The sequence below is a fragment of the Augochlora pura genome, chromosome 4 (genome assembly GCF_028453695.1).
Source record: "Augochlora pura isolate Apur16 chromosome 4, APUR_v2.2.1, whole genome shotgun sequence".
Taxonomy (NCBI): domain Eukaryota; kingdom Metazoa; phylum Arthropoda; class Insecta; order Hymenoptera; family Halictidae; genus Augochlora; species Augochlora pura.
In genome coordinates, this window is record NC_135775.1 from 1337639 (window position 1) to 1349474 (window position 11836).

At 48.8% G+C, this 11836-nt stretch overlaps 1 protein-coding gene across 1 annotated transcript; it reads right to left on the minus strand.

The window, feature by feature from the left end:
* Positions 1-1077: 1077 nt before the first annotated feature.
* Positions 1078-10325, minus strand: LOC144468871 (uncharacterized). The gene is made up of 4 exons (XM_078178652.1): positions 10060-10325; positions 8159-8550; positions 1921-2154; positions 1078-1445 (listed from the first exon to the last, which is right to left on the minus strand). Exons 1-4 carry the CDS (start codon positions 10212-10214, stop codon positions 1078-1080), a joined length of 1149 nt encoding a protein of 382 aa, XP_078034778.1. The 5' UTR covers positions 10215-10325.
* Between the last annotated feature and the right edge of the window lie 1511 nt (positions 10326-11836).

The window sequence follows — 11836 nt, forward strand, 5'->3', positions numbered from 1 at the left end:
GTTTGAAGGTTCAAGTTTATATATTTTAAAGCTAGTAGTATACAGAATGACAATCTTTGCGTCCGAGAATAGCCGGAGTGTTCGTTCCCGAAACGTCGAGAACCCGAGCCTCGTGTAACTTGCCGTCGGTTGCGACGATAATCAGCGATCGTTAAAAAGAACCTCGGCCATCCGATTGAATTTATCGATTGGTGATCGCGTTTATGATCTATTTGTCACGGTGATCGCGTTTCGCGAACGAACTGCCGTCCCGTCGGTAGGTACGGGTATCGCGGGAATTCGCCTTCGTAATTTTGCTTCAAGCCGAACACTACTACTGACCCTCGACTATTTATAATATATATTTATACATGTATTTATAATTATACGTCGTATATCATACACAGGTCTGCGAAAAAGTTCCACTTTATACACATCGAGAGTCTCCACCGGTTTGTACTTCACGGACAGAGGTCCGTACGCGTTTCTACGAGGCCATCTCGCCCGCGGGTTTACAAGATGGCGTCTCGAACGAGCCACCGCTTCCGAACACGTACGTCGGAAAACCGCGGCGAACAGCGTTCCGATTGTTTGAACGAATTCTTTCTCAGGTATACTGGCTAGCCTACCACGTTTACTACGCTCGGTTCTTGGTAAAGCGAAAACTATAGCACTTTCGTAACATTTGCTGCCATTGATCCCTAACACCCAACGCTAGTTTCCTTAAAGTTACTCCGGCACGATCCGTAGTAAATCTGCTCGAAAATTATGGTAGCCTGGCGGATATACCCTCTCGGACGAGGCGTCGACGCAGCGGTGGTGAGCTTTACCCTGTCACTCGCACAGATTTCGGAAAAATTATACGTTTTTTAAAATCCAACCTTAAATAAAATATAAGGTGTTTAGTCCAGTTCTAAATAAGTAATCGCGTTTCGACATGTGCTCAACTATTATATTATTAATTCCACCTCTCTTGTTTCAGCAAAACAAGAAATAATTAAATAAATAAAGAGAAGGCACCGCAGAGTACTCACCACCGTGCAACCAACCCTAATCGCGCCGTCGAGAGGCCCTGAACTCTGAGCCCCGGGTCGAGTTTTACGCGGGCCTGTCCAGGCCCAGGGCTTCCTGGTGTCGTCTAGCCTTCAGTCTGAGGTCCGCGATGCTGCTGTTCTTGGACCGAGCCGCGGCAGCCGCTAGAGACGCTGCCAGGCTTAGGGGATGTGGGTGCGGGTGCCCCGAAGTCGGCGGCGGCGGCGGCGGGGGTGGCAAACAAAATAATCCACCGGCCGCCGCGTAGTGGAGGACCGCCGGGTCGAACGCCGAACCCGCTGCAGCCGTCACGTTTCCACCTGCGCCCTGCATCGGCGGATGCAACCTGAGCGCTGGAAGGTAGGGAGCCACTCGGCAAGGCTCCAGGCTGGTCGGGGGGCTGCGTGGTGCCAGCACCATTCCACCTGCTACCCCTGTAACTTTTCGAACAGCGATTTTTCGAACTATGATTGAAACATCGGAGGAATTGTAATAAATTCTAGTTAATCATTTGTAAGGCAATTCGATTATATTATAGATTTCATTATGTGGTAATTTGTAATTGAGATCTGATTAGAAAAGATTGAGTAATTTGATTATGTAAATTGGAAATTGCGATGTAATTGAATTGAATTAATTATGAATTGTGATATAATCGAATTGCTACGCTTATAAATGTATAAATGTGGCCTCGATGAATCAGACTTTAACGAAGCGATCATCGACGACCGATTCCGAGTGACCATAACTGTCGGCAAGATCCGGCTCGTCGTCGCCCGATTTCCGAGCACCAAGCCACTAAACCGCTGTTCGAGTTTCGAAGGTAGTTTAGCTGCGAGAGTGGAGCGCCGCGTTGATTTTGCGATACGATCCGCGGTTTATCACCGACACCGTCAACGTTTAACGTACCTTTGTGCAATTGACTTTCGTGTTTGCGACACTTCGCCCGCCGGTTCTGGAACCAGACTTGAACCCTCGCCTCGCTCAATCCTAATCTCTGGCTGAGCTCCTCGCGCATGAACGCGTCGGGGTAGTGTGTCTCGTCGAACAGCCTCTCCAATTCCGCCAGCTGTTCCAGGGTAAAGTTCGTCCTGGACCGTCGCTGCTTGCCGTTTCCGTTTCCGTTGTTGCGACAGTTCGAACCTGGAGGAAGCAGCACTCTATCACTTTTAACAATTTTTTAAAAATATGCAGTTCATTAGAGCGAACAAAGTATTATTATTCCTTTCGATATCTGGCAAATAATCTAACTTAAGTGTGGTTGGTGTCTGGAAAGCGCGACGAGCAGCGTCTGTCGCCGTTTCCGGCGCACTGCCATCCGAGAATGTATATAGGTCAATCTTCGATCTTCATCAAGACGCGAACTGATTCTCCGATGACTCAGAGAGTGCCATCGCGTCGATTAATTCCACGGGGCCGGCGTCGGACGGGCAAGGTGCGGACGGAATCGCGCGGCGTCCTCGAATTAATCTTTCCGATTCGTTCACAGCTCATTTCGTCCGGTCTTGCCCGACATCAGCATAAATTCCGCCGTTTTACGAGAATCTTATTCAAATCGCAGACCGGGACGTATTCTCAATTAGCTGGCATTACAGACGCGACCCGTCCCCGAATCGCGTCTCCTCGCGGTTTCTTGGCCGGCGTCGGAAAAGTCGTTCGAAAGCTTGCTTTTACGGTAACACCGCTATAAAGTCGGAAGCTCTTGGCCGCGATCGCGACGGCCCTCTTTTAATATTCCAACTGGAAAAAGTCGGCGACGGCGAGAACTTCTGCGTTCGACCAACAGGAACTATTCTCGACAGGATATTTAACACGGGAGAATATTACAAATTCAGGGAAGAAATAAATAGTGTGGCAAACCAATTAAAGAACGATCAGCAGCCCTCTGTCCACTCGTTAATTGCTTGCCGGTCACATGGTCGGTCGAGTCAACCTTAAAAAAGCTTAGGAGTCGCGTCGCCTTGGCGGAGACGAGCCGCAGGTCTGAGGAGGCGCGCGGATAATTAACGGGAATGCGATTTAATTAATGGCTGCTTAATGCAAAGTAACTACCGTACAACTCTCCGGAGGTGTTGCTGACGGCACGCCGCGTCGCGCCGCTTCTGGAGGAGGCGCGGAGGGGCGCGGAGGGTGGATTAAGCGTCTCGCGTAAGAGCCCTTGACGAAGGGGATGTGATTTATATAATTTAGCAAAGTGGTGAGCTACGCAGTCTTATACGGGGTCGTTAGTTACCCCCCGCCACTCTTTCCCGCGTTTTCTCCTTCATGGTCTCTAGCCCCCCTCTTCATCCCCCAACGTCCCTTTTGCACCCGCCTTGATCAGCAACGACGGCTTTCTGCATCTGTTGGTTGACGTCTAAACCCCCTGGAAATAGCCCCGTTTGGCGATCCAAGGCTAGCTGCTGATTATCTCGCGTTTGGATAACAGTTTCACCCCTACGCGCGATAAATGCAACCGCTTGGCATTTTTATTAACGCGATATATTTATTGTAAAATTATTATTATCATCATCATAGTCTAACTATATCTACAAGTTCAACGTAACGATCCCTGAGAACTACCCTTGCACCTTCCAACCCCTTGCGAGCCGATTTTATCGGCGCTAGAACCGCATTTCGTTGACGATCGTCGAGCCAAAGTTAGAATTTTAATCCCGTCCGCGATTAATTCGCAGCCGAAGATAGGTTAACGTGCACGGTTTCCTCGACGTTCCTCCCTCCTATTTTATCTCAAGGGAGAGAAACACCGCGTAAATTACGAATCGCCGTCAACGAGCGGAAAAGAGAACGGCGGCGGAGCAGTGTATCGGCCGAAATGATATAACAGATAAAAAAGTGGGATGGTCCGGATTAAAACACGGAGAAATTACAAGGACGGCAAGAGAGAGAGAGAGAGAGAGAGAGAGAGCCGCGCTCCCGATGACGACGCAGTATCGCGCTTTAATCAATTAGCGCATACCTACGTAATCAAATCGGAGCACTGGCAGAGCGAAGCCCGCATCCATATGTACAGCGGTTTAAAACCCCTCCTAGCGAAATAACTCGCGCGGTTTTCAGACCCATTCTCGTCCCAGTCATCCGCCCCTTTATCATCAAACTTCGCTTCACCCCCGCCGCCCCCCCCAACCCCGACCGTTTTCGCTCTGTCACTCCCTTTCTCTACTTTCTGTCGGGCAAATCGACGATAGCGATTCGGCGATTTGATCGGCCGACTGTTTTCGATTTTATCGCGCCCGTACACAATACGCCGCGGCAGTCGATTCTCTCGATAGATTTTTAGCAACTTCGATGCTAGTAAGTTTCCTGAATTTGCTTTCGAAAGTTTCATCGTGTACGGTAAATTCAAGATTAAATAGGAAATATAGAATTTATTAATTCTATTTCAAGATTTAGATATATGTAACGTTTAATTTTCGTACAGAAATGAATAAATTTTATGGCTGAGAGTAGACATACAACCGCAAAGGGTTGAAGCTCTGTGATGGGGGTAGGGGGTTGTAAATCTAAGAAACGATCGTTCGAAGTACGAAAATTACAAAATTGACCTTTGCAAGTTCGCGCCGGTTAGAGTCGCGTTTCGAAGCTCGAAGAGAGCTCGTCGAGGATCAAGCGAGAAGGTGGCGGTGGAGAAGAACCCCACAGGAGCCGAAGCAATCACACTCGGACACGAGGGGCCGCTAATTCGATTACTAAGAGCGCTGCCCTCTTGGCCTGATCCAGTCGAACCACCCCAGCCACCCTTCGCACCGTTCGGACGCGTCCTCGTGGCTCGATCGCCCATGGTCCCCGTATTTTAGCCCCTCGCGGGGACCCGGATCGCTGCCATTAGGCGTATAAAAGCGGCCGTGGCTACACGTTCAACCCCCTCGCCAGTTTGTCGCGTAACTGCATACGGCATACGCACAGTTCGCCTCGACTTCATGAATAAGTTGCCGAGCCGATTAGATTGGGTGCCGAGGAATCTCGGCGAAAGGATCGCAGATTTTCGGCCCGCTTCGAGCGGTACATGATATTCAATCTCAAACGAGCTTCAGAATTTTTGATACCGAAAAAGTGTTAAACCACCCTCTATAGTCACATTTATCATTTCAAATCTTGTAACTTTGCGACAAAAAATCGTAGCATCTTAATTGAGCCCTCAAATTAAAGGGGAAAGTTCGAACTTTACGATGGTATAAACGGCATTCTCGAAAAAAATTTTCCCAAGTCCATAGAGGACGTTAAACTCTGCACTTGGTCGGTATTGCGAATATACCCTTATATTTATAATGTTACAGATATGAGGATGCAACATATTAAAAATCAGAATACAATGTCGTAAAGTAGACACTTCAAGCTTTAATCTAAAAAGAGAGGCACAACTTTATCATATTTTTTAACGCAGTTACAGCTTTTCAAACATCGACTATTCTTCGGCCGAAAATTGACGATGAAAAATTTTGTTGTCGCTTGTACTCTGGCAGGTCAGTGTATTCGCTCTGATTCTCGAGAAGTTTTCGAACAACCGTTTCGTTTTTGTTCGCCGTTGCTGACCAATGGAAAGACGGGTACGCGATAGAAAGGCAGAAAGACAGTTTGCCGGACTCAAGGGAAAGAACGATGGCCGAGGCAGCGTAACAAATATCGGCGGAAGAAAGGGCAGAGGCCCGCACTAGATCACCGGGAGTTCCGCGGCAGCCACTTTGCCTAACTTGGCGTCGATCTCACCCGAAGCCGATCCATTTTCGCGCACGCGTCCCCTCGAGCTGACCCTTGGCCAGAGGCACCGAATGTTTACTCCGCTGCTTTTAGGGCGCAACTTTTTGAGCTATAGCGATGCCCCGGCGAAATTACCGCACTGCTGGAATGTTTTCTGATATTTATGTGCCTCTCTAGCACGCTCTTGCCTCGTGTTTTCTGCGCTGCATTCTCGCTATCCTGTTTCGGCCGCTAAGAGTCGGCCATTAACCCTTTGTGCTCGTACGTCTACTCTCAGCCACCAAAACTGTATATTTTTTTATTTTTCCGTAAAATTAAAACATACTATTGTGTTACATGTATCTAAACTTAAGGCGTTCACTTCCAGACAAGTGTTTCTAAATATTATACAACTCTAAATTCTTCATTTTAACTCACAGCTGCTAGCTACAGTATTTCAATAAATATGATAATGTAAAAATTATTTCGGAACATGCTAGAATTTTTAGCGGTGCCTTAGAGTCACCATTCGAGTGCAACGGGTTAATGCGAATTTTGTCGTTGGTAAGAGCGCAATCGCCGAGGGCACATCGGTAAACGTTCAGCCGTAGAAAAGGTTCTCCTAAGTGGAACAAAATTTCTTTGCGTTTCGTTACACGTTTGCCGAGGAAAGAATTCACATCGAGGCTCGCTCGCCCCGCCGCTTCTTCGCTTCGCGGTTATTTATGGTTTTACTTTCGCGCGTCCGATGGCTGCCGACCGGGCAGATTGCTTTTTGATTTGCGCTTAATCGGGAAAAGTTATGGGCCCCCGAGAGATACGGTCGAAGAGGGGAGCGAAAGAGAAGGAGGCTGCGCGCGTGTGTTGTCGAGAGAGAAAGAGAATATAGGGGGTGGCCGGTCTCCACAAGCACGTAGTCCCCGCGTGTTAGGGGGCGTACACAACTAACGCGGCGGGCCGCATATTAAACCATAAATTCATGCGAGCTCTGGCCGCAATAGACGCCGAGTTATCGCGGCCAGGAGCGTGCGTGGCGTTACTTGAACGCGTCAGTTTTTAACGCGATTTTCATTTGCCCCCGCCGTCCTCGTTCGCTTTGAATCCAATTTCACCGGGCGTATGTAACTTTCCGGCCTGTCGATTGCATTTTTAATCTCGTCGCGTCGCAGAAATCCCGACACGCCGCCGGTCTGCTGTCCTTTCCGGTTCCTTTTTTGACGACCTGCCCCCGCGATCAATAAACGCGCCGCCGGGATCTTCCGAATCGGCTCCCAACACGTCGTCGACATCGACAGAAATCGTGGAAGATCGATCCAAATCTCCGGAGTGAAAATATTCCTTAACCCTCCGTGGATCAAATAAATGAACCCTATTTATGCAGATGAAATGAATTAATAAAATAATGATAAACAGAAAACATAAAAACTATAAAAAATACAGAAAGCTAAATTAATTAGTAATTCCTACATATGCGGATTAAAAGAAATTTACCAGTTTAAACGATTTTATTAGAATCAATTAACTTTGTACCTTTGAAGCGACAGTGGCTTACAATGTTTGCACTTCTCTTCATAAGAGATCAGAATCTAATAAAATATCCTCGGATCTGTTCCAATACTAATTCCTCTTTCATTTTTATGCGGTCTTTTGTCCATATTTTAAGTGAATGATATACAAATCTGAAAATAGGAGAAAGCATAAGCGCTACTTTGATATTTTAGAGCGACGGTGCTGCCAACCCCTTCGTGATGGATTAATTATATAATTAAGACGTGTACGTCATCTTGTAGAAAGGGTGAAAATCATTTCAGATTTAAATGAGCTCTACGACGTTTGCGGCACGTCCCGTCGAGGGATCGATACTCGATTGGTAATTCGATTCGAGAAGGAAAATATGACGGGCCGGAAGGAAAGGGCAAGTGGCAGACGCTGAACGGCCGTTATTGAAGTCGACTTGGCGTGTGGGCGAAGCTGGAGGTCGGTGATCGTTAGGTTGCGAACGGTCAGCTATTCCCAATCACTTCTGAGCTTTATTGGACGACGTCCTGAATTATAAACGAAGATCGAACCCACCAGCGTGTTACGTGTTCCGGTGGGGAGGGGTGCACCGGAGGTTCCTGACCTTCCCGCACACGATCCTCGAAGAACCGGCGAAACGACCGATTCCGTTCGAATCCTTTCGAATATCTTATTGTAGTCCCCCGCGGTGCTACACGGGCATACATATGGATGTCCTTTTAACTTCGGAAGCAACAGATGGTACACCTCAGACCCCGTTCTCATCGAGCAACGTACTCTTTGCGCTTCCGTCGATTGCGTTCGCGAATCCTTCGAACATCCTCCTCTTAATTTCATAGATTTTTGCTCGAAGACCTGCTTTTTTATGTTATATCAACATTATTTATTTTATGATTTCCCGCGCAAGATGCAGCCGTGCCTAAGTGGTTAATAACAGAGAATACTGTCTTACCTTTCGCGTTTTCCTCCTGGCCCTGCATCAGCGACCTGGAGACTTGCGACGGCAGCTTGAGGTCCGTCGGCGTCTTCGCGTCGCCGACGGGCTGGTTCTTGAGCTCGACGCAGTTCTCCGGGCTCGGGGTCCGATCCCTCGTGATCGGTGGCGGCGACGGGCTGCATCCTAGCAATTTCCTCACAGAGAGCTTCAGCTCAGGTGTCTTCAACGGCGGAAGGTTCTCGGCGGTGTTCGCGACGTCTTTGACGGTCTCCTTCGTCTTGGTCGTGACCGAGAGGTCTTCCGGTTGCAGCCGGGCTTCCGGCGAGGGTGGCTCCTCGACGCTGCTCGCTTCGTGGCTCGACGGGTCTTGAGCAGATTCCCGAGTGGACGCACCTGGAGAACGGTGCCTCGATCAGCTTACGATCTCTTCCATCGATACGCCTTAACCCTCGGAAGTCGATGCCCGGGCTCAGTTTGGCCTGGGGTATTATTTAAACCGTACACTGAATTGCTTGATTTTTAGCAGTTTTAACAGTTTAACCCACGACATATAGGTTAGGAAAAATAGTCGCCGTCCGAGGGTTAATATTCTCCACCAACATTCGCGACAGTTCATAAACATTTTCTAGAATTCTTACAGCTCTGTCGACGAAGATCATTTTCGAGACGAATTGCAGGGTGTTTGCCATACTGTTATGGTACCGATACTGTTCCATAGGATTCACATATCTCAGAAAATTCTGTGACAACTTGACGAAGACGACCTTATCGAAGAAGAGCGATCCGACGAACAGATCACCGGATAAAACGAACAGCCTGCTGAAAGAGGCCGGTCTAGTCTCGCGAATATATCTTGCAGGGCCCCTGAAAATAGCCGCGACAGAATCTAATATAGACACATTGGCTATTTCTGGCCACTGACAAATATAGCACTCGTATGTTTAGCGGCGTGCCCAAAGAATATCTGAACGAAAGCTCGAGACGGTTTTGAAAACCGAGTCGGAATTAGGCGCGGCGAAATCGACACGGGGGTATATCCGCATTCATGAAATTCCGCCGATAAAATCTCGTCGTTGAAGTCCACGGATTCGACGAGGGGGAGAGAACGCCTCCGTTTAAATGCGATTCCCAGGCCGGACATGTAACCTGCGGAATAACTTTTTTAAAGCTGGATTAAACGACTTGAATTTTTTTAGATTTGTTTTCTCACCCCCTCGGTTGTACCACCGATGCTTGGACACCATGTATATAAGCGAAGAATGTTTATTATCACATCTTTTCCCCACTGAATCTCTAATCACAAAACCACTTTCTTCTTTAGGAAATCCTCAGGGAATTTTTAAACGACCGCATTGATGTATATTAACGACGACTTGTTTAAAGTTGTACGGGGCCGCCGCAGCCACCATAATCCTGCCAAGGGTTGAATCAACTTCGAAGCTACACAAACTTCCCTCCTACGAAACCGAAACCCTATTCTTTCCTTCTGGATGCTGCACTGACATTAAATACATATACAAGGTGGACCACGGAGTGTGATTAGACTAGTAGCTAAATAAATTAAGGTCATCACAAGGTTCTCCCGGTATGCTCATTGGAACTACCCTAACGAAATGATTATTGGAAATTTGCCACCTGCGACTACGAGGAGAACAAGCTCGAAGAACCAAGAGTCCGTCGTGAACCACATGCAAGCTTTATTCCACCAGACAAAACAACCCCCACCCGAAACATCTCAAAATGATCATAGTAGCGATCCATGATGTTTCAAGCCGCCGCGAGAATTCAGTCCGAAAGTATCGGCTCACACGCGTGAACCATGGTAGCATATCTGTCGAAAGTCGCACAACAATCACAGGGGGAACGCGTATCCACGTGGTGGTCGTCGGCTTGGTCGCCGTCGGCATCAAACAAACGTACTGGTCTCGTTCTCGGCGGAGTCTCCGAGGAGGTGCGCGACACTCAGCGTGATCCTCGCGGACGGCGGCCTGTCCGTGGTCCTGCAATGCTCGGGCCCGGGCAGGCTCGCGTTATCAAAGCTTTTGGAGACGAACTGGGCGAGCTGCTCCATCCTCGCGGAGAAGAGTCGCGCGACGACGCGGCTCGCGCGTCCCGACCTCGTCGTGTCGAGGCACTCGAGGCCGAGAACACCGCTCGCGGTTCCTAGGGGGTGCACGTAGGCGGCTCGAGAACCGTTCTAGACGACACGCGCGTCCCTCCAGGACGCCATTCGGTCGCCGACGAATCAGCGGCTGGCTGGGCGGCTCCGGCCACGCCCACCAGCTGCCCCTTTCTCACTCGCGCGCTCTCCCTCGTGGCTCTCCCTCGGCTCCTGCGACCCTCCCGGCTCTCCATCTCCGACCCCGGCTTCCTGCCTCTCTCCGACAACTCTTCCGCGGTGATCTCTCTCTTTCTCTCTCTCTCTCTCTCTCTCGCCGGCTTCGTCCCCTCCGCCGGCGCCAACCACCCCCGAAACCGACGCTCATTAGCATTCGCGCCCGCTCCGCCGCGCTGAGCGCAAACTACCAGCCACCGACCAGCCTACCGCGCCGGCCAAGGGTGGCCGTGGCGGTGCGAGGGTGCTCGCACCCCTCCGAACCCCCCCTGCCATCCCGTCGCTCATCCTAACCGGCATCTGGTGGGGCGCACCGGCCGTCGTCGCCACTTTGTCAGCCGTTTTCGAACCGTTCACCACCCTCCTCGCAACTCCTAGGTGCGAACAGGGGGCGGATTGCTACCCCCCACCCCATCGGCGCCCGCTGTTTACATCGCGAGTACTTATTGCTCGGGGTTGATAATCGATTTAAAATGATTCGGCTGGTTGCTGACGGTGGCGACTCGGCAACTCAACGGGTGGCTCGATGGCTGGCCTTGGCCAGGGTTACAGACGGGAAACATGCCTTTTTTTTCAAGCCATTCGATGATTGGGGTGGGTTTTTCGTCCGGCTGACCTTGGGCTTCCGGAGGGACCGATTTCTCGACGTGCTTTTGTCTACCATTTTTAGGTCTCCTCCGAGGCGCTGCGCGGGAGTGGGAAATTTTTATGCGAGCGTCGTTCTGAGGGGTTGCGAGTTAGGAGACCATGCGAGGTTGCAGATTTTGATGGTGGGTCGCGGGGTTTGAGAACGTTGTGGAGTTACAATTGGGATGCTGGTTGACGCAGGGATGGCTCATTAATTTCTGAAATTTTTAAGAGTTGTTAGGTTTTTTAATAATGCATCTTTTCGGAGGAATTTGTCATTGTGTCATATATAAAGACATTTGTGCTATAATAAAATCAGGAATTGGTTGAATTAAAGAAAACTATGCAATCTTAATTTTGGCACAGATTGCGACTAAAATTAACAAGTGACTTACAGTGAAATTAGATATCAATACTCGAGCTTATTTTACATAAGCAACAATTGCTGCAGTTCTACCTGGAACAAAAGTTTTTTGGATGATTGTGCATCAAAAATTTATTCAAATCTGCTGATCATTAGCTTTTACCTTTTTATTTTACATTAGGAAATTTAACTCACCTCTTCTATCGTTATTATTAAATCGCTAATATCAAAATTTTATATACCTTAACCCTGACACTGTCGTATCTTGAAAACATCTTCATTGTCGCATAACCTCTGATGTGCTTGCGCAGCATTTTTTCTTTTTCGGAAGTAATAGAGCAAAATATGGCGAGAATGCTCTTCACAG